The sequence below is a fragment of the Taeniopygia guttata genome, chromosome 21, assembly GCF_048771995.1.
Source record: "Taeniopygia guttata chromosome 21, bTaeGut7.mat, whole genome shotgun sequence".
Lineage (NCBI taxonomy): Eukaryota > Metazoa > Chordata > Aves > Passeriformes > Estrildidae > Taeniopygia > Taeniopygia guttata.
Window position 1 is genome coordinate 6,568,988 of NC_133046.1, and position 25,254 is coordinate 6,594,241.

The 25,254-nt window shown below is 54.4% G+C and overlaps 4 protein-coding genes across 9 annotated transcripts in view; 2 read left to right on the forward strand and 2 right to left on the reverse strand.

The window, feature by feature from the left end:
• MRTO4 (MRT4 homolog, ribosome maturation factor) lies at positions 1-3,740 on the forward strand. The gene is made up of 8 exons (XM_030289366.4): positions 1-142; positions 429-487; positions 577-680; positions 815-896; positions 1,109-1,176; positions 1,486-1,637; positions 3,184-3,260; positions 3,446-3,740. The coding sequence occupies exons 1-8, from the start codon at positions 115-117 to the stop codon at positions 3,590-3,592; spliced, it is 717 nt and encodes a 238-aa protein (XP_030145226.4). The 5' UTR covers positions 1-114; the 3' UTR covers positions 3,593-3,740.
• A 380-nt stretch (positions 3,741-4,120) lies between these two features.
• AKR7A2 (aldo-keto reductase family 7 member A2) lies at positions 4,121-8,212 on the reverse strand. 2 transcript variants are annotated; one of them, NM_001245425.1, is given in 8 exon segments: positions 4,135-4,571; positions 5,076-5,192; positions 5,195-5,205; positions 5,516-5,615; positions 5,713-5,809; positions 6,327-6,431; positions 6,941-7,128; positions 7,958-8,190. In NM_001245425.1, coding segments are annotated over 7 exon segments (738 nt in total). In that variant the 5' UTR covers positions 8,184-8,190; the 3' UTR covers positions 4,135-4,571; positions 5,076-5,181.
• Positions 8,213-8,240: 28 nt separating this feature from the next.
• On the forward strand, positions 8,241-14,573 carry SLC66A1 (solute carrier family 66 member 1). 4 transcript variants are annotated; one of them, XM_004176544.6, is made up of 8 exons: positions 8,241-8,814; positions 9,257-9,444; positions 10,348-10,477; positions 10,902-10,989; positions 11,977-12,125; positions 12,891-12,983; positions 13,550-13,735; positions 13,963-14,573. In XM_004176544.6, the coding sequence occupies exons 2-8, from the start codon at positions 9,275-9,277 to the stop codon at positions 14,059-14,061; spliced, it is 915 nt and encodes a 304-aa protein (XP_004176592.6). In that variant the 5' UTR covers positions 8,241-8,814; positions 9,257-9,274; the 3' UTR covers positions 14,062-14,573. The 4 variants fall into 4 exon arrangements, with proteins under 4 accessions (XP_004176592.6, XP_030145220.4, XP_032607985.3 ...); XM_030289360.4 differs by having other exon boundaries at positions 13,550-14,573; XM_032752094.3 differs by having other exon boundaries at positions 8,241-8,789; positions 13,550-14,573.
• Positions 14,574-16,982: 2,409 nt separating this feature from the next.
• CAPZB (capping actin protein of muscle Z-line subunit beta) overlaps positions 16,983-25,254 on the reverse strand; it is a 57,215-nt gene continuing 48,943 nt past the window's right edge. The window contains exons 7-10 of one of the 2 annotated variants that reach the window (XM_030289067.4): positions 21,155-21,220; positions 20,201-20,277; positions 19,006-19,118; positions 16,988-17,230 (exon numbers count right to left, since the gene is read on the reverse strand). In XM_030289067.4, the coding sequence (XP_030144927.1) occupies positions 19,016-19,118; positions 20,201-20,277; positions 21,155-21,220 (246 nt within the window). In that variant the 3' untranslated portion in view covers positions 16,988-17,230; positions 19,006-19,015. 2 annotated transcript variants of the gene reach the window in all.

Here is a 25,254-nt window from a genome sequence, read left to right on the forward strand (position 1 = left end):
CCGCCTGCGCGGGGAAAGGGCGTCAGCGCCGCGAGGAGCGCGCAGGCACGGTGCGGGGCAGCCCCGGCCGCTCCCAGCAGTCACAGCGCGGGGGCCTCGGAGCACGGCGCAGCCATGCCCAAGTCGCGGCGGGACCGCAAAGGTGGGAGCGGGCCGGGCCCGTCACCCTGCCCGCACATCCCTGTCCCACCCCGCTCCTGTCCCCTTCTCATCCCTGGGCCCCGTCACCCTGCCCGCACATCCCTGTCCCACCCCGCTCCTGTCCCCTTCCCCGTCGTCTTCTCATCCCTGGGCCCCATCCATCGCCCCCTTCCCTATCCCTTGTGCTCTGCCCGCTCCTTTACCCATCGCCATCCGCTTCCCCTCTCCCATCCGCCATTCCCAGCTCCATCCCCACCGCTCCCTGACGCTCTCTCCGCTCCCCGCAGTGTCCCTGACGCGGACGCCCCGCAAGGGGCTGGAAGCCAAGCAGGCGCTGATCGCCGAGGTGAGTGTGGCCCGGGCCCGCGCCCTCCTCCCCTGTCCCCGTCCTGCCCGTTCCCCCCGTGCCCGGCCCCGGTAACGGCTCCTCCGCAGCTGCGGCGCTGTGTGGACACCTACAAGTACATCTTCGTCTTCTCCGTGGCCAACATGAGGAACAGCAAGCTGAAGGATGTGCGGAACGCCTGGAAGCACAGCAGGTGGGCAGGGGGCGGCGCGGGGTGGGGGATGCCCGAGGGGTGCGCGACAGGGCTGACATCTTCCTCCTCCTCCTCCTCCTCCTCCTCCTCCTCCTCCTCCTCCTCCTCCTCCTCCTCGTCCTCGTCCTGGGCAGGATCTTCTTCGGGAAGAACAAGGTGATGATGGTGGCGCTGGGCCGGGAGCCGAGCAGCGAGTACAAGGAGAACTTGCACAAGGTACCCGCTGAGCTTTTCTGCCTGGCCCAAAGCTTCTCCTGGCACGTTCACATCCTGCAGTGACACCCTGGGGTCACCCTCCTGTGGGGGTTTTAACTGAATCCATCCGTGTCCTGCCACCAAGGCTCTGTTGAGCGGAGCAGTGCAGGACTGAGCCCCTGCAGGTGAGTCCCTGGTGCTCCCCAATCCCCGTGGCTGCTCCTTTCTTCCAGGTCAGCAAACACCTGAGAGGGGAGGTCGGGCTGCTCTTCACCAACCGCACCAGGGACGAGGTGGATGAGTGAGTACCAGCCTGGCACAGCCTTTCTGTTGTCACAAACCCCCAACACTCCCTGCTGCTTTCCTTAAAGCAGGGATGGTCTCATGGGCCTTTTCCACTTGTCTTTGTCAGCCATTCCTGCAACAGCAGAACTCATGGAGGGATTTGGGTTTGGGGGGACCTTAAAGCCCAACTCATTCCACAGAGCTCCAGGGGCAGCCACAGCCTCCCTAAGTACCACCAGATCCCCGTGAGGCTGTGCCCCAGTCCCTGTCTCAGCCCAGGGGTGTTCTCCCCCACTGAAGCTCTTGTTGCCCACCTCTGTCCCAGGTGGTTCTCCAAGTTCCGGGAGCTGGACTTTGCCCGTGCTGGGAACAAAGCACCCTACGGGGTCAGCCTGGACACGGGGCCCCTGGAGCAGTTCCCCCACTCCATGGAGCCACAGCTGCGGCAGCTGGGGCTGCCCACGGCGCTGAAAAAAGGTACAGCAGGGTTTGGGGGAGAAGCCAGAGCAGGGTTTGGGGCTGGAGAGAACACAGAGCAGGGTTTGGGTCTGGAGAGAACACAGAGCAGGGTTTGGGGCTGGAGAGAACACGGAGTAGGGTTTGGGGGCTGGAGAGAAGGCAGAGCAGGGTTTGGGGGCTGGAGAGAAGGCAGAGCAGGGTTTGGGGGCTGGAGAGAAGGCAGAGCAGGGTTTGGGGGCTGGAGAGAAGGCAGAGCAGGGTGTGGGGCTGGAGAGAAGGCAGAGCAGGGTGTGGGGCTGGAGAGAAGCCAGAGCAGGGTTTGGGGGCTGGAGAGAAGGCAGAGCAGGGTTTGGGGGCTGGAGAGAACCAGAGCAGGGTTTGGGGCTGGAGAGAACCCCAGAGCAGGGTTTGGGGCTGGAGAAACCCCAGAGCAGGGTTTGGGGCTGGAGAGAACACAGAGCAGGGTTTGGGGCTGGAGAAAACCCCAGAGCAGGGTTTGGGGCTGGAGAGAACACGGAGCAGGGTTTGGGGCTGGGGAGAACACGGAGCAGGGTTTGGGGCTGGAGAGAAGCCAGAGCAGGGTTTGGGGCTGGAGAGAACCAGAGCAGGGTTTGGGGCTGGAGAGAACACGGAGCAGGGTTTGGGGGCTGGAGAGAAGGCAGAGCAGGGTTTGGAGCTGGAGAGAACCAGAGCAGGGTTTGGGGCTGGAGAAACCCCAGAGCAGGGTTTGGGGCTGGAGAAACCCCAGAGCAGGGTTTGGGGCTGGAGAGAACCCCAGAGCAGGGTTTGGGGCTGGAGAGAACCCCAGAGCAGGGTTTGGGGCTGGAGAGAAGCCAGAGCAGGGTTTGGGGCTGGAGAGAACACGGAGCAGGGTTTGGGGCTGGAGAGAACCCAGAGCAGGGTTTGGGGCTGGAGAGAACACAGCAGGGTTTGGGTCTGGAGAGAACATGGAGCAGGGTTTGGGGCTGGAGAGAACACGGAGCAGGGTTTGGGGCTGGAGAGAACACGGAGCAGGGTTTGGGTCTGGAGAGAAGCCGGAGCAGGGTTTGGGGCTGGAGAAACCCCAGAGCAGGGTTTGGGGCTGGAGAAACCCCAGAGCAGGGTTTGGGGCTGGAGAAACCCCAGAGCAGGGTTTGGGGCTGGAGAGAACACGGAGCAGGGTTTGGGGCTGGAGAGAACACGGAGCAGGGTTTGGGGCTGGAGAGAACACGGAGCAGGGTTTGGGGCTGGAGAAAACCTGAGGGACAACTTTCTCCTTGTGGTGCTGGGGCTAGAACTCCTATCCTCGTGCTGTTGTTCCCAAACTCGTGTCAAAGACTGGCTAGAGCTCCCAGATTTCTGCAGAATGCCATCCTTTCCCGTGGAAACAGCCTGGATTAACTCACTCAGGAACCAGGTGTGGGGTTTTAGAGCTGATCTCACCCATCTCTGGGGTGCACTGATGCTGCTTGGGAAGGTGTCAGCTCCAGGGGGTGGTGTTGGAGGGAGTCCTGGCTCTCCCCTCCCCACGTTCCAGGGAGCTCCCAGTGCCTGGGATCCTACTTCCAGGGGTTTTGCTCTGCAGGAGTGGTGACGCTGCTTTCGGATTATGAAGTGTGCAAGGAAGGGGATGTTCTCACCCCGGAGCAGGCCCGTGTTCTGGTGAGTAACACAGCAGCCCTGCTTCAGACACAAATTAACCACGAATTAATTAACACATCTCCTAAAACTCAGCAGCAATTATTTGGATTCCTGCTTTGCTCCACTTCCCCCGGAAGCGGAATTTACTGTTTTGCTAGGCTGGGCACAGAGAAAAGCAGGAATAACAGATTTGTGTCCTCTCCTAGAAACTCTTTGGCTATGAGATGGCAGAATTTAAAGTCACCATGAAGTTCCTGTGGAATTCTGAGACGGGAGACTTTCAAAAGCTCATGGGAGATGAAGCAGAGGAGGAGGAAGAGGAGGATGATGACAATGGCAGCAATGAGGACTAACAGTTTGGACACCACACAGTTCTATTTTAAGGACAAAAAGAGGAGGATGTTTCCCTTTCCCAGGTGCACCTGGACTGGGATGATCTTTACAGAAAATGACCTAATTATGCTTTTTTTATATTTATATAAATATCTATGTACAACTTCACACAGTTGTTGCTGCTGCCTGTTAGTGATAGTCTATCCTGTGATCTGAGGAAATGCCAGCTCAAACATGAAAACTGGGTAGGAAGGGTGTAAATGTGATGGAATTTTGGTATAGCACAAAGGGAAATATGCTGAGGGTTTGTTGTTCTGACACAGAAGGAGATACTTAGCTCAATCCTTGAAATTTTGCCTTATCCCTGAAAGTGTCCAAGGCCAGGCTGGATGGGGCTTGGAGCACCCTGGGGTAGTGGAACGTGTCCCTGCCCATGGCAGGGGTGGAACAAGATGAGATTTAAGGACCATCCAACCCAACTCATCCTGAAATTCTGTGATTCAAAGTCCCCAAGTGCTGCCAAAGATCTGACAGGTTGCAGGCACGGATCAGAGATGGGCTCTGCACTAGAAAGAGCTTTTATTTTTGTATGTAATTATTTAAGATTTCACATTCAAGCAGAACAGGGGTGTTCACTTTCCTGATCAGCTGCATCCTGAATCACAGGCTGTGCTGGGGGAGCCAAGGGGCCAGGAGGGAGGGCTAAGGCACAGGTGTGGCTCCTACGAAGCTTCATGAGTCAGGAAAAACCTGCAGCCCCCCAGCTGTGGAGGGTGGGATGGGCAGTGCCTCTCCCAGGTCTCCAGAGCCTGTGCCAGGTGTCCCAGCCTTCCTTCCCTAGCGGAAGTAGTTGGGGCAGTCGTGTGCACTCAGGTTCCAGGCCTGGTCAAACGCCTGCACCACGCCCGGCAGCAGGGGACCCTCCTCGCTGTAGGTGAGGTTCTGCTCCAGCTGCTCCAGGTTGGACATCCCAATGATCACTGCATCTCCAAGAGAACCCTAGGAAGAGGTGGGAGGTGTTGCTGATCCCAAAAGAAAGTTCACCTCCCAAGCCACTGCAGGCCAAACAAAGCATTTCTTTCCACTAAAGAACATCCAGGAATTAAGCAACTGACACCACAAATTCTGCTCACTAGCCAGGACATTCCCAAGTCACTCCAAATCTTCAGAATGTGCCAAATCCTACTTTATAATGGGCTACAGGAACATTTAGGGAACATCAAGAATATTAAGCATTAGTTTCCTAGTCCACTGAAAGGCAAGTCCTGTCCTTGAAGCTGAGTGCGTGGGAAGCCAAGACCCCAGCAACTGGCACCTAAAATCCTCCACTTGAAGCTTCCAGTTCTGAACACATGGGGAAAGGCAGAAGAGTCTGTACAGCAATGTTCACTTTGGAATGCCACAATCCCACAGAATTAAAAGGCACCTACACTGAAATTTCCCTGTTTGTCAGCCACAGCAGCAGTGCCCAGTGCTGGCAGCAGTGCCCAGGTGAGCTCTCACCTGCAGTTTGGAGTGGTTGTAGAGCCAGCGCAGTGCAGCAGATGCCAGGCTGGGTGCAGTGGAGCCATAAGCCTCTTTCAGAGCTTTTTCTATCAGTGCAATTCCCTCAAAATTGTGTTTTTTCCAGTACCTGCCAAAAAAATGTCATTGTTACTGCCCTTGGGACCTCTAGTCAGTGGTACACCTATATTCCAATCAAAAGGCTTTCAGGAAGCCTCATAAAACTTGTAGTAGCCTCGGAGGACTTCTGCAATCTCCCTTGGGAGCTGTGAGGAAGCTGAGCCTAAAAACCACCCTGCAGAGCCCACTCACTCAGCACAGCCCCAGCCACGTGCGCTGACATAATCCCAAGCTTTGGTCAATTCTGCTTCCTCTCAGCTGACTATTAGAGTGTTTTTTTCATGCAGCCATTCCTGCTTGCCTGTCAGCTCAGGACATACCTGTCCCTGTAGGCCTGAGCCCAGTCATTCCCAAAAAATCTCCCAGTGGGCTGGCGCGTGTCTTTGTCCTCGTACTTGTACTTGCCGGTCAGCAGCCCCCCTGGGACGGAAGGGAGCAGCAGGTTTGGGGATGGGCTGGCTCTGCAGAGCCCCCATTCCCCAGAGCTTTGTCCCAAAGCCTGGCCTTGCCCCTGTACCTGCCAGCGGGTTGTAGGCGTAGAAGCGGAGCCCGAAGTGCCTGAGGCAGGGGAAGAGCTCGGCCTCCACCTGGCGCGTGGTCGCGTTGTACATTCCCTGCAGGGGTGGGAGACGCCTCAGACAGAGCTCAGGGCACAGCAGCTGCCCTTCCCCACCCTTCCCTGGCAATACCTATCTGACAGAGCAGCTTCAGATCACACAAGGCCATGATTTGCTTAGAACAGACTCGCTGAAGGACTGCAAATAATTGAAGCTCCATGGCCGTGGAGTCGCTGGCTCCAGCAATGAACACACTGAGCTGTTTCTGAGCAGTGACCTCGCTCAGCTGCCTGAATTTCCTCACAAAGGGTGCTCGGGCCTTGGCAGGGGCTGCCCAGGGAGGTTTGGAGTCCCCATCCCTGAAAGTATCCAAGGAAGGCCTGGGCATGGCACTCAGTGCTCTGGGGTGGGTGACAAGGTGGGCACCAAGCACAGATGGGACTGAGGGTCTTTTCCAACCTCGATGACTAACTTCCCAGACTAACTGCAGCAGATTCCTTCTGTGTTTGTCTGGCACACTGGGGCTGGGCCTAGATTTGGGGAGCCCAAATCCAAGCTTTCCCCCCTCCCTCACCTGGTACACAGTTGGCATAACCCAGTTGTTGTACTTGCAGATGGCACAGATTTCTGCCACCTCCCACGCGGCGTAGTTTGACAAGCCAAGCTCTTTAAACTTCCCCTGCAGAGGAATAAAAGGTAATTCAGTTCTAGTGTTTCAAAGTTCATCTGGTCCCAAACAGCCCAAGATGGGTACAATGAAAAGAACAGCCACCAAATTTTAGTCCAGAAGGGTTAATTCCTGTCCACCTTTTCTGACGGACTATGAATTATTAAGACATGACAAAAATATTCCCCATTTTCTGTTCATTGTGAATTCACACCTTCTAGTTTAAATGATATAACCAGACAAACAAAACTCAGGAATTCTTTACCCATTACCAGCACTAATCTTAACCCAGACTGTTAACAGGGCTGGAAGCAAAGTTCAGATGTTCCAAGAGCTCTTGGGAACAAAGTACACCATGTGAGCACACAAAGAGCAATGGCTGCTCAGCTCTGCCCTGGGCTGTCTCCTCTTCACAGAGCTGCACAAACCCAGCACTGCAGACGGGCAAAACAAGCAGCCCTGATTTTAAAAAAGCAGTGGTAAGGAGGGAATCAAGGATTGTCCAGGACCCTGCACTTCACCTCTTTGTGCAGCTCGTTGCAGGCACGCAGGGTTTCCTCCACCGGGGTGCCGTGGTCAGGAGCGTGGAGGTAGAAGAGCTCCACACTCTTCCTCTGCAGCCTCTCCAGGGATGTGTCCAGCTGGGAGCGCACGCTCTCAGGCTTCAGCGTCTTCCCATCCCACGGGTTGGCCTTGGTGGCCACTTCCACTGGCAAAGAGAGGAGGAATGAGCAAGGATGTTTCGACCTTGAGGAGGGGAGTGGGGACAAGTGGCATAAGTGTTTGAGGCGTTTCAGGGAAGGTGGTCAGCCTAGCAGGGGGGGCTCCTCTCTGCAGGGACTGAGGGTCTGCCCCAGGCAGTGAAGGTCTGCTTCTCAAGGTCTGGGGCTCAGCACTAGTGCAGGGCCCCTTCCCCTCAGGCATGGCACCAGCAGGGAGAACTCCTGTCCTAAGGGGATGGGCCTGGGCAACTCCGATTTCCTTGAGGAGGGAGTCAGCTGGGCAGGGAAGATCCCTCTCCTCAGGGAATGGACTCTGGGGAGGGCCCTTGTCCCTGGGAACGGCCTCAGACTGGCAGGGAGACCCTTCTCCTTCCACAGAGAAGTGCCATCTCCTCAGGGAGGGCACTGCCTCACAGGGAAGACCCTGCTCCTCGGGAAACGAGTCCTGGGCAAATCTCGTCTCCTCAAGAACAGTGTCAGCCTGGCAGAAGAGATGAGACCTCAGGAACAACCCTCCTCAAGGAAGGACCCTCTCCCCGGGGCACGGCTCCCAGCAGGTCCGCTCTCCTCAGGGAACTCCCTTCTCCTCAGGGAACTCCCTTCTCCTCAGGGAAGATCCCACTCCTCACAGAAGGAATCCTGGCCAAGCCCCCCTTCTCTTAAGGCCAGTGTCAGCCTGCAAAGCAGCCCCTTCTCCTCAGACATGAGCTCCGAGACAGCCCCTCTCCCCGAGGGCAGCCCCTCTCCCCCGAGACAGCCCCTCTCTCCCGAGACAGCCCGTCTCCCCCGAGTGCAGCCCGCCCTCCGCTGCCCTACCGGGCTCGGTGCCGCCGGCCAGCAGCGTGCCCAGGATGCGCTCGGACTCGCCGCCCGCGTACATGAAGGCGGTGTCGATGAGGCGGTATCGGCGGCGCAGGAAGGCGCGGAGCAGCTCGGCGCTGGCCTCGGGCCCGGCTCGCCGGCCCATCTCCATCGCGCCCAGCACCACCGCGGGCCGGGCCCCGCCGCCCGCCGCCGCCGCCATCGCCGCCCGCGCCGCCATCGCGCCTGCGCGGCCCGCCCGCCCTCACACGGTACGGCGGGGAAGGGGAGGAACGGCGGCTTTGGAAAAGGAGTGCCCGGAGCCCGGAGAGGAACGGCGGCTTTGGAAAGGGAACCCGGGGAGGAACGGCGGCTTTGCAAAGGGAGCCCGAGGAGGAACGGCGGCTTTGGAAAAGGAGCCCGGGGAGGAACGGCGGCTTTGGAGAGGGAGTGCCCGGGGAGGAACGGCGGCTCTGGAAAGGGAACCCGGGGAGGAACGGCGGCTTTGGAAAGGGAGTGCCCGGAGCCCGGGAAGGAACGGCGGCTTTGGAAAGGGAACCCGGGGAGGAACGGCGGCTCTGGAAAGGCAGCGCCGGGACCCGCGGGGATCGTGTGGGACAGCAGCGACTCTGTGGAAAAGCTCGCTGACTTCAGGCTGTGAAAAATTGCCCATTTCCGGCAGCTTCCCGAGCAAGCGGCTGAGGGGAGAGCGGCGGGTGTGGGACAGCCTTAAAGGAAAACCGGCGGGTGGCTGAGGAGTCGTGGGTTTGTAAAGAAAAGCAGCCCAAGTTTCGAAAAGAGCGGGTTTTCAAGGAAAAATACAGTTCTGAACCGCGTCGGTGAAGAGGCCAGTGCCGGTGCTGCGAGGATAGGTTGGTTTGATTTCGGCTTTTTATTTATTCTCCTCCCCCTCTTTTTTTTCACTTCCCCTTTTCTTCTTCTTCGCCTTTTCTTTTCTTTTCTTTTTTTTTTCTTTTTTTTTTCTTTCCTCCCTCCATTTCCTTTTTCCTTTTCATTTTCCTTCTTTTAATTTATTTTTTCATTTATTTTTTTTCCCCTTCCCCCCCTTGTTTTCCTCTTTTTTCTCCTTCTTATTTCTTCTTTATTTCTTCTTTTATTTCTTCTGTTTCTCCTTTGAGGCCAAACGCTGCCAGGCTGGCAGCAAACCCAAGACAAATAAAGGTGTGTTATCCACTAACAATCCATCTTTTCCAACATGAGCCAGTACCCGAAGGAGCCCCAGCCCTGTCCCCCCCACAGATCTTTCGTTCCCAGTGTTATTAAATTTTCCCAGTGTTATTCTGTTTTCCCCAGCGTTATCCCGGCGGGTTGATGGCCGCGCGGCGCTGGAGGGGTCTCCCCTTTGGGAATCTCTCCGATTGTCCCAACGGCTCCCGCTGGATCATGGATGTGTTCAACGAGTGTGCCCAGGACGGCCGGGATGTCGCCAGCATCGTCCTGGGGCTGGGCTCCATCGCCTGCTTCATCGCTGCTGCCTTCCCGTGAGTATTGCTCCCGAATCCCTGGGTGCGATTCCTGAATCCCTGGGTGCCACTCCTGAATCCCTGGGGAACGCTCCCGAATCCCTGGGGAACGCTCCCGATTCCCTGGGTACGATTTCTGAATCCCTGGGTACTGCTCCCGAATCCCTGGGGAACGCTCCCGAATCCCTGGGGAACGCTCCTGAATCCCTGGGGAACGCTCCCAAATCCCTGGGTGCCGCTCCTGAATCCCTGGGGAACGCTCCTGAATCCCTGGGTACGATTCCTGAATCCCTGGGGAACGCTCCCGAATCCCTGGGTGCCGCTCCTGAATCCCTGGGTGCCGCTCCTGAATCCCTGGGGAACACTCCCAAATCCCTGGGGAACGCTCCCAAATCCCTGGGTATCGCCCCCACATGCCGCCAGCCTTTGCCGGGGGATGGCAGACACGGAGCCGCAAGCACAAGGTGCCGGAATTACTCAAATTTGGGGTGATTTGGGGTGAGGGGAGCGGGCAGCACAGCCCCAGAGCCCCGGCGGTGGCCGCGGGGTTGTCGCCGTGCAGGGCCGGCAGGACGGGTCACACGGCAGAAGGAATGTCCCCGGGAGCCCTGGGGGGTCACACGGCAGAAGGAATGTCCCCGGGAGCCCTAGGGTGCTTGGAAGTGCTGACACAGGGCTGGCAGAGGGACGCGTGAGCGGTCACGGTTCTTTCGAAACCAGAGGGGAGGATCCTGCAGGGATCATCCTCCCTGCTCCTCCCGCTGGGTACGGGCTCAGGAGTTCTGCGTGGGGTCAGGGGAGCTCGTGGCCTTGCTTTTCCTCCCGTGCCTGCTTTGGGATCCACAGGAATCCTGGGGATGGCTCCCAGGTAGCGCTGAAGCAGCTGGGGGTGATGTTTGTGCCTCTGCCAATGCTCTGCAGGCAGTTTTACCAGGCCTGCAGAACGGGCATCATGGACCAGGCTCTCTCCATCTATTTCCTGCTGGGATGGCTGGGCGGAGACCTCCTCAACCTCATCGGTTCCTTCCTGGCTGATCAGCTGCCCCTGCAGGTACCGGGGCTGGCTCAAACTCCCCAGCGCCAGGCAGGAGGGAGGGGCTGGCAGCTGCGTTATCCAGCACTGGGAGCCCGAGACCCAAACTGCCTGGGATGCTCCCTCTTTGTCCCCCCAAAATGCTCCCCTCTCCCATTCTGGGCTTGCTCCCTTTTCCCCCTACGGTATGCTCTATTCACTCCCAGGGATGCTCCCTCCTTCCCCTGTGAGATGCTCCCTTTTTCTCCTCTTGGTGTTTTCCCTTCTCTCCAGAGATGCTCCCTGCTTCACCCCCACATTACTCCTCTCCTGCCCTCGGGGGCTGTTCCCTTCTCCACCCCAGCCCGCTCCCCTCTCCCCCAGGGACACGGAGAGAGCAGGGAGCACCCTGTGGGACCATCCCCGTCCCCGTGGGTGTCCCCAGCACGTCCCCTCCCCGCAGGTGTACACGGCCATTTACTACGTGCTGGCAGACCTGGGGATGCTGTCCCTCTACTGCTACTACCGGGTGAAGAACAGGGGCAGAGCGTGTGAGTTGGGGCAGGGCTGGGGCCTCTGCTGCCCTGAGAGCAGAGAGGGGATCCCAGCAGGTTCCAGGCACAGTTATTAGATGATGCCTCTTAGTGCTTGCTGGGTTGGGATTTTTCCCTTGGATAATTTCAGCCTCTAGGAGAGCCAAAGCCAACCAACACCTACAGGCTGGGCCTGGGGTTTCTGCAGACCCTGCAACCCACCCCCACAGTGTCCAGGCTGAAAACAGCCCCCCATGAGCCTCACTGGGCACAGAATTAAATAAATCCCCCCGAGTTAGGTGGTGACTCCTCTCAGAGCTGGGAATCACAGAACTTACTCAGGAAGTGCTGGAAGGGAAAGGGGGAAGTTTTCCCAGATTGGGGTCAGTGCTCCAGCCTTGACAGGGAAGTTCCTGTCTGTTCAACTGGAGTGAAAAGGGAACCTGAGCAGTTCTTGCAGGGTTTAAACAGAGGAAATCCCCTTTCCAGCACTGCTGAACCCCAAACAGGCTCCTTGGGACTGGGGTGATTGTTTAACTTAGTAAAGACATGTAAAATTATTAGCCAGTTGGTATTTGACCCATCAGATCCATAGTTTTGTTAAGCTGGAGAGCTTGTTTACTGAATATAATCACTAAAAATTACTGAAAAATAATAAATTGCTACTAACAAATAGCCACAGCAGGGCTTGCTCTGGCAGAGATTTGAGAGTGACTTAAGACAGTGAAATCTTCTAGTGGGGATGGAGCCCTAAACACAAGAAACCGAGATAGGAGCAGTTTCCTCCCTGATAAGGTACAAATTGGGCACATAAATCACATCAGTCACCCACAGCAGCCACTGCCCCATCCCTTGGTGAGATAAGGGAGAGTTCAGAGGCTGCTCAGTCCCTTTGTGAGATAAGGGGGAGTTTGGAGATTTCTTCACCCCAGGAGGGTCCTGGCAGCCCTGGGGCTGTTGGGGGTCGCTGGCTCCTCCCTGATCAGGCTCTGTCTGCCTCTGCAGGCCCTGCTCCCATCAACGCAGCCTTTGTGTTCCTCTCCGTGGGGTCCCTGCCCAGCCTGTCCCTCCTGGGCAGTGCCAGCACCGAGGCCCCAGGGCCTTTCAGAGGGAGGTCTCTGCTGTCAGCTCCTGGGGATGAGCTTGGACCAAAGGTGAGCCAGCTCCTAAATCTGGGATAACAGTCTGGGTGGGGATGGCCTGATGGATGCTGTGATCCCAAAAAAACACCCCGGACCCCACTACATGTTTTGGGGTTAGGGGCTGTTCCTATTTTAGGGCGAAATTTTTCTCCAGGAGACTGTTAGAGTCTAGGAAGATGGCACTTGAGAGAGAGCTATTCCAAAGATTTCTCCAAAATTCAGGAACAGTTTGCTGCAGGATTTCAGACATTTCAGGGCATTTTCACTTCAAACTTCAAGCACTTCTGTGGGCCTGCTCAAGAGTCAACAAACCTCATGTTTCCCACTTCTCTGTTTGCAAACAGACTTTATCTCAGATAGCTGCATAGGATGGTCAAAAAAATGTGGTTATTTCTTCAGGAAATTTGTAAGACTTATCCCCTTTAATTCTTTTTCCAATTATCCACATTTATATATATTGCTGAAAATCAAACAAGCCAGAAAGTGCAGCAAGGTAACTCAGTTGGCTGAAACTGAAGATAGGTTTGCAAAATAGTTTTGCTCTGGCAATAGAAAAGGACCTCTCCGAACAATGCAAATAAACCCAATTTCCATTATAACAGATTGCACTGACTGTTTTCCTGTGGCAAAGTGAAATGTAATTCACTTTGTAATGTAATCAGTTGTAATTATCGCCGGGCTGTCAGAGGAGGGGAGCCGGGCACACGCGGGGCCGGGTGTGGCCTTGCTGGGGCTCTGAGCTCAGGGGCTGTCCCTGTCCCCGCCCCTGCCTTGCAGCCTTTCTCCAGGACTGAAATCATTGGATTTACCATCGGCTCCATCTCCTCCGTGCTCTACCTGTGCTCCCGAGTGCCCCAGATCTGCACCAACGTGAGTGCCCAGCCTGGGACCCCGGGGCTCCTCAGTGTCACTCCCAGGGGGCTGGGGAGTCTCCTTTCTCCCCAAGGGGATTCTCCTTTCTCCCCCAGGGAATTCTCCTTTCTCTCCCGGGGTGATTCTCCTTTCTCTCCCGGGGTGATTCTCCTTTCTCCCCCGGGGGGGATTCTCCTTTCTCCCCCGGGGGGAGTCTCCTTTCTCCCCCGGGGGAATTCTCCTTTCTCCCCCGGGGGGATTCTCCTTTCTCCCCCGGGGGGATTCTCCTTTCTCCCCCGGGGGGATTCTCTTTTTCCTCTGTGCTCAGAGGTCCCAGGTCCCATCTCTGATCATTCCATAAGGGACTATTCCTCTCTATTTTTCTGCCCTCTGTTTAACCTGCTGATATTTTGATGTGGGGCTTTAATTTTGTCTTATTTACAAGCCAAAGTAGAGCTAAAAGCCTCTGAGCACTGAATCACCACTTCTCTTTTTTGAATGCTGGGGAGAGCACGATTAATAGCATGTTTAGAGAGATTGAGGAGAGCTGCACCCAAGCTCCTCTCCTCTCCCTCTTTTCCCAGTACAAGAGGAAATCCACCAGCGGCGTCTCCTACTCTCTCTTTGCCCTGGTGATGCTGGGGAATTCCCTGTACGGCCTCAGTGTCCTCCTGAAGAACCCGGAGCCAGGCCAGGGCCAAGGTGACTACATCCTGCACCACCTGCCCTGGCTCGTGGGCAGCCTGGGCGTCCTGGCCCTGGACGTGGTTGTATCCTTTCCCCTGGGATGGGATCCCAGCCTGCCAGCAGGGCCTTGCAGCGGGGTGGGGTGCTGCTGCTCCCTGGGGCATCTGTGCTGCTGCAGCAGCTGGAAACACCCTGGTTTGCACTGAGCTCCTTGTCCCACTCCCACCTCTCCTGGCACAAACTCGGGGTGCTGACACCCCGTGCGTCCCCGGGATCCCCCTGTGAGTGCAGAGCCTTGACCTCGCCCCAGATCTCCTGCCAGTTCCTGGCCTATCGGAAAGGACGGGCTGGGAGCCTCGAGGAGAGGGATGCACTCCTGGGGGAGCCAGAGGAGAGCCCCGAGAGCTGACAGAGGGACCTGCCCTGCAGGGAGAGGAGGAGGAGGATGGTGCACATGAGGAAGGTGGCCTTAGGGCTGGGAAGACCAGCCCCTCCATCCTGGTGGCTCCTGGCAGAAGAGGCCCCGAGCCCGTGGGTGACACGTTGTGCTGCCGAGGCGGTGGCAGAGGATGCTGCTGGGACACCTGGTGCCTCTTGGATACCAATGATGCTTTCAGGATAAAAGGGAATTTTTGGATACCTCAGTTGCTCTTCGCTGCTCCAGCTGAGCCTGGTCACTGCTGCATCTGCCAAGGGGGATCTGGAACTGCCTTGGTGCTGAAAAATGTGGGGAGAGCGTGAGTGGGATGGCTGACCTGCCACAGGCACCAAACCCCTGTGACCTCACAGCTCCCCTTCAGCTCCTTCTGGAAGGCACACGGGGCTGGATGCAGTGGGAAAGGAGCAGCAGAACCAAAGTGTTCAGTCCACACCTATTTTAATCAGCATGGCTCACCCATCTATAAAACATGTCTTTCCCCACCTGCCTCCCTTGGTTTCATTTTGCTGCTCTACTTGGCAGCTCCTGTCTCTTTCCTAATGAGTCTCACAGTCCCATTTCTCTGACTTCTCATTTTTTGCCTCACCCATGTTTTAATTGCTTGGATTCCTTGGGGAAGTTGCTCCATTGCTGTTCCCCAGCAGAAGAGCTGCTTCTCTGCTTGCTCTGGTTTTCAGTTCCTGCCCTCTCTCCTTGATGAGTTTATCAGCCTGATGAGTTTGTCCCCAGCACTGGTGAGTTTATCTCCCTCTCGGGCCCTGAACGCAGCACAGGGCAGGACAGGAGCAGGCTGGTCTGGGAAAAGCTGTGTCCCAGCAGGAGAGGGGAGGTGTAGCCAGGCTCCCTCCCGTGGGCTGAGCCCTTCCTAATGGGGACGAGCAGATCAGTCTCCCTGGGAAAATGAGGAAAACCAACCAAAGCTTGGAGACCCTTCAGGAAAAACTATCCCAGCTTGGCCTTGTGAAAACAAGAGCTTTCCTTTTCCTGCAGTTGCTGTCAGCTCTTCCTTTTGCTTCCCTTTCCCCTCTCCAGCTCCCTGACACCCAGCAGCGTGTCCCTTCTGGCTTTAGCTCCAGTAGCATTAATTTATGATTCCTCAGCCAGTCCATGGCATTTGTCCTTCCCAAGGAAGTCACTCAGCTTTGTCCTCGCATTGGTTCCACAGCTCAGCCTGGATCTCACATGAACTGGATTCCAGCAGTTCAGTGCCCACCAAACTGCAGCAGCAGGTTCATTTTGGAAACAAGCTGGGCCAGCACTTGGAACTGACTTGGCTGTCTTCAGAAAGGAAGTGTATTTTTCACTCTCTCTGAGCCCCTTGAACCAAGTGAGTGGGTTTTTACTGGATTAATTCACAATTCTGCCCCTCCAGATTCACAGGCAGAGGGGCTGCTCACCTCCTCCTGAAGCCAACAGCATTTCCTTTCCTGTCTCTCCTTGGGAATTGTAGAACAATTCACATCCTGTTTTAATCCAAACCACGAGCAAATCCCTCATCTCTGCCACTCGCAACACTAAATAATTGTCACATACTGGCTTTTGCTAAACCTGGACAAAGAAAACCTCTGCCATAAGGAGGAAAGAGTGTGTATATATATTTTTTAATATATATATCTCACAGTCTGTCCCCACAGGTACACCTGAAGCACAGAGTAGGTACAAAGCTGATTTACTCTGACTTTACTTGGGCTGGGCAGGATGGAGCAAGGCGAGCAGCTACATGGATTAATTAACCTCATGGTGGCTGCAAATTCCTGAGGCTCTCCCCGAGGTTCCCATCTCTCCAAGTCACTGCAGCCCCGTCCCTGTGTTCAGGATTTTGCAGAGGCACAAGTCAGAGCAGAAAAGGCAGAGAAGGACCAACCCCCCTGGAGGGACAGAGGAACCAAACCTCACCAGGAGTCTTCCCCCTCCCAGGCTCCAGAGCTCACACAGACATCTCCAGCTTCAGGAAAGGTTTGTGCTGGGACAGAACCGTGAGGCAGCAGCCAAATCCCAGCCTGTGTCCCACAGGAGCTCCCGGGCTGCTTTCAGCACACCCAGCAGGGCTGGGCACACCCTTCTCCCCTGAATGCACCGCACAAACATTTGCTGGGTGCCCGGAGCATCAATCCCAGCACCTGGGAAGGGCAGCAGTGAGTAACACAGAGCCAAAGAGCAGTGGGACACCACACCCCCTTCCAGACAAACACTTCTGGATGTGGGAAAAACACAAACCCCAAGAAACCCTGCAAGGAAGGAAAGAGAAACAAGGAGGACACGATCACACAAACATCTTCCTGGGATTTTTTTTTGTTTGTTTTTATTGTTTTAGTCTTTTTTTTTTAATTTTCTTTTTTTTCCATTTTTTAGTATGGAGGCTCAAGTATCAGATGTAGATTCAATTTAAGCTTTACAAAAAAAACAAAAAATCAAAACAAAAACCCCTTTTGCATTCCATAAAAATTGACAGAAAAGCGCCTTGGAACCAGGCTATAGAAGAGCAGAACTTTCAGCAGGTCTTGAAATCACCATCTCCTGCACATCTGGGTTACTCAGTATTGTACAACCCCGAGGAACACCCTCTCTTCCCTCCCTCCCTCCAGCCAGCCCCTGTGCCCAGCCCCCAAACATACGTGGAATAATTATTTTTCTTTTTTTTTTTGTTTTTCCAGTTCTTCCTCTTTCACACACCACAGTATTTAATAAATTTTTGTTTTACATTTTTTACACCAATGTAACAAAAGGCAGGAGGGGTGAGGGAGGAAAAGACAAACAATGATCTGTGGTGATGTATATAAATGGGGGAGGGTGGGGAAAGGGGGGGAGAAAAAAAAATAATACATGGACTTCTACAGAAACATAGCCTAAGGTCTGGATAGTAAAATGTGGTGCAAAGTAGGCCTCAGAGACTGAAAAAGTTTGTACAGCTTTATTCATGGGGAGAGGATGGCGTTGCATGGAGAGTATTGGATGCAAATCGTGACGTGACCAACAGAAAAGGGCGGGGATGATTCTCTATGGAAGGAATCTAACGAGTGCATGGCATGGCTGGTTAGCACTGACAGGACTTTAACTTTGCTGCTTCCTCTTCAAAGCCTCCACCAGGTCGTTTTTAAGAGCTTCTTGTTTTGATTTGTCTGCAAAAGTCTGCACAGACCTGCGGGGAAGAAGGAGAGGCGGGTCAGAGGCAGCGCAGGGAGGAAGGGCTGGGAGCAGTGATGGGAGGCAGGAGGGAGGAGACGCCCCCGAGCCCACTCAGCTCTGCCCGCTGGAGAAGCAGAAGTGACCACTGGGGAGAACACAAAGCAAAACTCACTCTGGCAGGGACTGGCACCAAGCCAGAGGGAGATTCCCGAGGGTTTGTGTCCCAGACTGGAGGAAGCCCAGCGCCCCAGAGCCAAGGGGTTAGCTCCTGCTCCCCACGGCGCACAGAAAATCCAGCCCCACCTGGAGAAGGGCCGGGCTGGGCAGCTCTGACCCTTCTGCAGGACACCCAATGTCACCTCGGAACCTCCCGCCAACCTTTGCACCAGCGGGAAAAGCAGCCGGAGGTTCTGCTCTCAAATTTGCCTTTTTTTGTACCTTCCCTAAGGAATGAGTGATCAAAGCAGCTGAAGAAGAACAGAGACACTGTCACAAGGTTACTGCAGGGCTTCCCTTTGCCTGAAAGTTCAGAGGAAAAGCTCCACCTTTCAGGAATCACCTGGGATTGCTGCCCTGGCAGATGCCTGTGGAGGAACCTCTGATTTCAATCAGACAGTAAGAAATTTCCACTTTTAAAAAGGCCCCTCTTAAATAAATTGATAGAATGGGATCTATCCAGAACCAAACTTTTCCAGAGTGGCTACCACAGAGAAGTGGCAGGATCCAGCTGGGTAGGATTTCCCCCCACCTAAACCACATTTCACAGCCTTTACAGCACCTGGCATAGTGGAAGATTTCCCTGCCCATGGCAGGGAGTTGGAATGGGATGAGCTTTAAGGGCCCTTCCAACCCAAACCAGTCTGGGATTCTGTGATTCAGAGCAACCTCATTTTCCCTGGTTGCTGTCTCCTGTAAACAAGGCTGTTCTTTGTGGTGGTGATTTTCCTACCAATTTTGTAACAGTATTTCCATTCTCTTGTCTCTGGAGACTTCTGCTGCTTTAATAAAAACATACACATTTACATTTGCATTTGTCATAGGCTGAAGAAGTGGTTCTTGGCTGCTATCAACAAACAGTGAGTTTCCCCCTTCGTCAGCTGAATGTGTTTGAAACAACATCTGGAACTGGTTAGGAACTGGAGTGGAAGGTTAAGGTGGCTCAGGGTTAGTCACTGCTGTGTGCCCGACACTCACAGCTCCAGAGCAAACGAGCACAGCAACAAATCCCTCTGCAGGCTGTGCAGAGCAATGGGGCCTGGCCATGTCTGAGCTTGAGCAGAGCTTCTCAAGCTCCAGGGAAACTCAAACTCCAGCAGGACGGACGTGTGGGTGAGCACACCTGTACTCTGAAGTCATGGGAAGAACCAGTCTCTTTTTTTTTCCAAGCTGTGAGATTCCCAAGATTTCACTCTGCAGGGAGTACGCTGGGATTACAGGGAATTTCTTCATGGAAGTGGTGTAGCAGAGGTGTAAAAAACTGCTGGTGCCCAAGGGACAGAGTCCTGGGGCTTCTGGATTGAATGAGCCCAATCCCTCAGCACTCCAGCACAGAACCATGCGCTCCTTTCCTGCTCCCAAGCCAGAGTGCGAGTGGGAAATCCTGCCCCAGCTCTGAGGTTCCCACGGGGGAGGAGGTGACACTGAGAACAAGAACCACAGCGTTGAGGCAGAGCCCGGGCTGGCTGCTCCCTGCGGGATTAGGGGTTAGTTCTTCCCGTTACCATGCAGGGGCTGGGCTGGTGAGTCCTGGTTTAGTGCTGGCTCACACCTCACAGGCAGCAGGGGTACCTGGATTGGTTTAATTATCAGGCTGGATGTAGATCTGGCGCTGGGTCAACACTTGAGAAAGTTCCCTCTGCAACTGCTTATACTTTTGGTTGTCAGGAATAGCATCGATAGATCTACAGAGAGCAGTGGGAAACCAGGGAGCAAACAGGGAAAAGAACAGTCAGAAGAACTCGGTAACACAGAGCTGGGGCTCTGGGAACCTCCAGGGAGGAGAAGGGGACACACACAGGTGAGAAGGAGCAGGGAAAGGCTGCAGGAGCTCTGGGTGTTCCCAGCACGAGCTGCACACAGGGCCAGGACTCAGAGGGATGGGGAGACACAGCAGAGGTTCAACCACAACAGCTCAAGACAACGTTCACAAGAGAAAGGCTCTATCACAGATTCCCTCTCATTAATAAAAGCTTCCTGGCTGAACCCTGCTCAGCACAAAGGAAACTGAGGCTGTTCTGACCTGGGCTTGGGGCAGAACCCCTCCCACAGTCCTGCTGCTCCCTCTGCCCACACAGCAGCGCCAATATTTAATTAACACCATTTTTCTCTCCCTTTCCACACCTCAGTGTGTGAGGGAAGAGCAGAGCATTTACTTGTGCCCTTTGGTTATTCTAAATTACCACACTGTGCTGGGAGGTCTCTCTGGACTTTAAAATGAAGTGATTTGGCATCACAGTTCTGTGCTTTCCTCTGTGAGCATAAGAATTACCAGCTTGGGATTTCCATGTCCAATTCCTGCCCAGGAATGGGCAGGGACTGAAAAGTACAGCACAGTTTCCCCAAGAAAGGCACAGGGAATTTAATCTCTTCTCTTACACTGTATTTTGACCAGTGGTGTTGAGAGAAAGACAGAATTTAAAACAAAGCCTGAACACCACAAACCATTCATGTCATGACTTAATTCTGGGACTATTTTTAAGGACAGCAGAAAGAGAAGACAGAATTTAAGTACAGCTTGCATGACTGTGAAGAATAAAATTAATGAAAAATAATCCAACAATACAAGTGTTAGTTGGGCTGTTTTGCTCCTGGTGAGGGAAGAAGGGATTAAAACATTGCTCCAGATTTCTGCAGCAGAAGAGTTCCCTGAACTCCACACAACAAAAGTTGTCCCACGGCACAGGGAGGGGAAAACCAAGCAGCTCAAGGCTGGGGTGGCACTGCAGGGATGCAAAGGGTCCCCCACCCACTGCAGGTCCCTTACCTCAGCCCATTAACGATGTCCTTTGTCTTTCCAAAATAAATCTCATTCAGTGTACTTCTGATTTTGTTTTCCATGTCCTGGAAAAGAGAGTAACACAGCAGCTCTTCAGTGCCCTCAGCTGTCTGCAGGGTCTCTCTGACCACAGCCCTGGAGCTTTCCCAGCACTCAGACCCACCAAGCTGCTGTCCCTGCAGTGGGGTTTTGCTCCTGCTCTCCCTCCTGTCCCTCTCTCCAGGCATGGGAGCTCTGCACCACGAGAGGGCAGCTTCTCTCCAGCTCTGCTCAGGAGGAAAATGCATCACCCCAAGCCTCCCGTGCAGGCTTTTTTTTTCATTCATTGCTTTCACTCAAGCAAAAAACTTTAAAAAGTGATCAAAAAAGAAATAGCTGCCTTTCTTTAATCTCCCAGTTCCCTAAAAATGCATCATAGTTGAGAATTTCCCTTTTTCTTGGCCATAACAATGAAGAAAATCTGGAACACCAGTCAGGACAGTGCAGTGAAACAGTGAAGTGGTGCTACACCTTCTGAGCAGCTCCACTCCTTGTGCTGAGCTTCCAGGAGTGGGAGCTGCCACAAAACCCAGCACTAAACCCAGTTCCAGGGGATTTCACAAGCACTTGATGAACTTTCAGTCCAAGGAACAGTGCTGTGTAGCAACCTGACTCCAAATAATTCTGCCCAGAAGTGGCTGCAAGAGCAAATCTGAGGGTGGGAAGCTGCTCACTGGTGCTCAGGAATGGAACACCCATTTCCCAGGAAGTCACTGCAGTGCTGAGCAGGAGACAAGGGGCAGAGGGTGGCTTTGTGCCCACAAACACTGGAAGGGATGGAAGGAGCAGCACTGAGCCACCACACACCCAGCAACAACAGCAATCAGTAACTTGTTGGTAAAGAAAAATGTAACAGAATTCTGAGGAACGAGACCAAATTTGGGCAGAAGAACCTGCACTCACCTCTACCAAGCGCCCAATGTTGGCTATGTGTGGGGAGGAGTCACTCACAGTCTCATCCTTCTCCATCTGCAAAGGAAAGCACAGACCCATCCATCACAGGGAATCTGGGGGCAGGGCAGCGTCCAGCAGGGCTGGGACAAGGGGGTCACCGACTCCCCCCGTGTGCAAACACAGGAGAAGGAGCTGAGAAACTCCCAGCACTTGCCACAGGCACACGCTGGAGATGAGGTGCAATAAAAAGCCAGGAAGGGGGTTCAGGAATGGAATAAGCCCTGCTGCAGACAGGCCCCACAAGAGCCACTCCCTCCCCACCACGGAACCCCCAAGGGTCTTCTGCAGGAGAAATTCAGAGCTGGGAGCACTCAGGAGTGCAGTGACACAATGCCCTCAGTGCAGGAGCTGAGCAGGACACGGCTCCCTGAGCCAGCTGAGATCTTCCAGCCCAGCACCAGACCTGGGAGCTGGACCTGCACCCACTCGATTGCACCTGACTGTGCCTGCTGAGCACCCACCCCACGGCCTCTGTGCCAAGGAAAGTCCATCCTCCCCAGTCCTGAGGTGGAAACTGTGGCCAAGGCACAGCCAAGTGTTGAACAATGAACATCAGACCCAGGAACCTCAGCACGATTTGCTGAGACAGCAAGAAAACAAAACTGGGAGACAAATGCAGTGGGAAGAACAGCCTTCAAAGGGTTTTGCTAATCCCACTGAATTCTCTTATCCATCTGCTCCCATCCCTCCCTCAGGGCAGAGTTTAAAGATCTGGGCCAGCTACAGGTTTCTTCTAATAAGCCAAGTCTGTAACAGGCTTGGGGAAGCGTGTAATTTAGTTGGACCCCCAAAGGCAAAAGATAACCTGGAAGAGGGGGAGAAAGAGCAGCAGGACATTTAATTTTGCCTTCAGACCGTTTACAGGGAATGGAGACACCGCCTGGAGAAGGGATCCAGCTGCAGTGCAGGGACAATGCAAACCTGAATTACACAAACACACATCCACACATCATGGGGAGCTTGGAACTATCAGCAAATTGCCCAAATCTGGGGCAGCTGGGGGCTGGCAGTGGGGCAGTTACTGCCACAGGCTCCCTGCTGCCTCCTCCACACCTGGACAGGCCCAGCTCCGTGGTTAAGAAGCAGAATCTGAAAATAGATTTTTTTTTTTTTTAACGTATATTATTACATCTCCATAAAAACTGCTGCCAGAAGGAAAACATTTTTATGTGCTCTGGAAGGCCAGATGTTACAAGAGGCTGTTTAATGGAGTGCAGAGTCAGGATCAGCCATGTCCCACAAACAGTTGGGTTTTGTTGAGTTGTTGGGGTTTTTAAAGGCTCCTTCCGGCGCTGGCCCTGCACAGACTCGAGCAGCAGCACCTCTGCTGCTAAAATAAAGGGCTTTGAGGGGAAATTTGCTTTGAGGGGAAATTCCCTCAACAGGCTGGCGCTGAGGAGCAGCTCATGCTCCCTCTGTCCTCCCCACCTGCCTGCTGGGCTCAGCCAAACCCCAGCGTGAGCCCAGTCCCAGCCCAGTGTCAGACCAGTCCCAGTCTAGTGTCAGCCCAGTCCCAGTTCAGTGTCAGCCCAGTCCCAGTCCTGGTTCCAGCCCAGTCCCAGCCCAGTGTCAGCTCAGTCCCAGTCCCGGCCCAGTCCCAGTCCCAGCCCAGTCCCAGTCCCAGTCCCAGTCCCAGTCCCAGTCCCAGTCCCAGTCCCAGTCCCAGTTCAGTCCCAGTTCAGTCCCAGTCCAGTCCCAGCCCAGTCCCAGCCCAGTCCCAGCCCAGTCCCAGCCCAGTCCCAGCCCCAGTCCCAGTCCCAGTCCCAGTCCCAGTTCAGTCCCAGTCCCAGCCCAGCTCAGTCCCAGTCCCAGCCCAGTCCCAGCCCAGTCCCAGCCCAGTCCAGCCCAGTCCCAGCTCTCCTGCAGCAGGCCCTGCTCCCCTCCTGGCTCCCCCAGCCATCTGCTCCAGTCTGACTCACAGGGAAACTCTCCTCTGGGACATGTCCAGGGCTGCCTGCTCACTTTGGATGTTTCCTGCTCGGAACAAAGCAGCTGTCTGGGCTTTCTGTAAACATTATTTGGAGGAATAATATCAAGAGGGACATTTAAGCTGGATAAATACTTTGTTTCATCATGAAAGTGTCTGAAAATACCAGCAAAGGTAGAAGGGAACTCATCCTCCATTTTGCTCTGAGAAGCCAACAACACCCACAGCTGCTTTGGCCACGGAGCAAAGTGAAAATCCCTTTAATGAAACACAAACAACAATGTGTGCCAAGGGCTCCCAAAGCCACAGGCAGTGGGCAGGCTGAAGGCTCCAGGTGGAAAATATGTGGAATTATTTGGATATCAGTAAGGCAAAATCTGGCCTGCCTCTGCAGCACTTATTTCAAACCATAAGCAGTAAATGGAGGTTGTGGTCTCTGCAGGGCTTGCAGCGTTGTAGGAATCAGCTGAGAACTGAGCCCAGCCCTCCACGGAGATTTGCTCTCACCAATGTAACCAAATTTCCCATTTATTTTGCCAAACTGTCCAGCCAAAACCATGGGCAAACCTGGGGATGCTTTACCTGCCTCAACTCCTCTCCTCCCTTTTTCTCACCTGTTACAGAACTGAACCTCTGTGAAATCCATAGGGGACCTCAAAGTCCATCCCACTGCACCCCTGCCATGGCAGGGACACCTTCCCCTGCCCTTCTGAGCCCTGTCTAACGTGCCTGGGCACTGCCAGGCATCCAGGGCAGCCTGGCAGAGGTGCCAGGGCCTGCCCACCCTCATGGTGGAAACGTCAGGCAGAAATAATTCCCCTGACAGCCCCTGTCAGCACATCCCTGCTGCCCCTGCACCCAAACACTTACCCAGAACATGGGTAACTGCTGAGGGGGAGCTCAAGGATCACAAGAAGATCCCAGTGGTGGAAAAACAAAGTTACAACATCTGGAAGTCGGCGGGATGGGCTTTTCCATGAAAGCTGCCCTTGATGGGAACGGATGAGTCTTTAATTGCTGAGCACAGGCATTTATTTCCCTGGATGACAAATGCAGAATGGCTCTGCTGGGGTTTCACTGAGCAGCAGCAGATGCCAGGGCAGCTCTTCCTGCAGGCAGGGATTGCTCTGTCTGCACAGCCCAGCCTTCATCCAGCTCTGCAAAACCTTCTGCCCTCGCTAGAGAGAGTTCCAAGTTCAAAAATCAACCCCTGTGCTCCTTTCATCCCACACCTCAGGCCTCACTTCCCCGTGACTTTACATCCTCCCCTTCCCACATCTCCAAATGTAAATAAACTATAGGTTTGGAGCCAACTTCTTCCTCAGCAAACTCACTTCCCCAGGCTCATGCTGGCGCAGGGAACACTCACACGGGTTCTTTGTGCACGAGGACAGCTCAGGAAGGCACCTGCTCGTGCTGCCTGCAAGGAGGGGCTGCAGAGCCCATCCTGCAAAGTGCAGCGCTGACTGTTTGCCTTCACATCCCCTCTGCACCGAGTGAAACAGGATCACACAGCTGCTCTCACCTTAAATAAAAGTGCAGCCTAATGAAACCTCAAATTGCAGCCAAAGCCGCTCGGAGCCGTGCGAGCGACACAAGTGAGTCCAAAGCACACAGAGGGACAGGGCCCCAAAATCTGCCAGGGAAAATCATCTGCCAAACATCTGCCTTCAATCAGGAGGGCTGGGAGGTACCTGCAGTCCCCAGAGAACGTGCAAGGTAATTGAAAAGCTGCTGGCACGTTTCATTTCCCTGCAAGCCCTGCTCCCTGTGTCCTCTCTGGCAGTAGTTATGTAGAACAACATTTATTCCTAAAAATTCCAGCCAAACCCCCCCTGGGCAAAGGCGAGTCTCTGCCACACAGAGGCACTGCTGCAGCAGTGTGAAGATGGCACTTCAGCTTTCGTTCTCCCAAAGTTTTCAGGCCAGAATTACAATCCATGGATTCTGTGTGCCCGGAGCTGCCTAAGAACTGACCTCACCCCTCAAGAAAAGTTAATCCATGCACCTACATAAAGCCATTATGCACACAGGTAAATTGTATAAAGGAGTGGATGTGACAGCACACAGGGGTTCGTGTTGCACACTCCTGTGTGTGGATAAACACCCATCCCTCTACTGG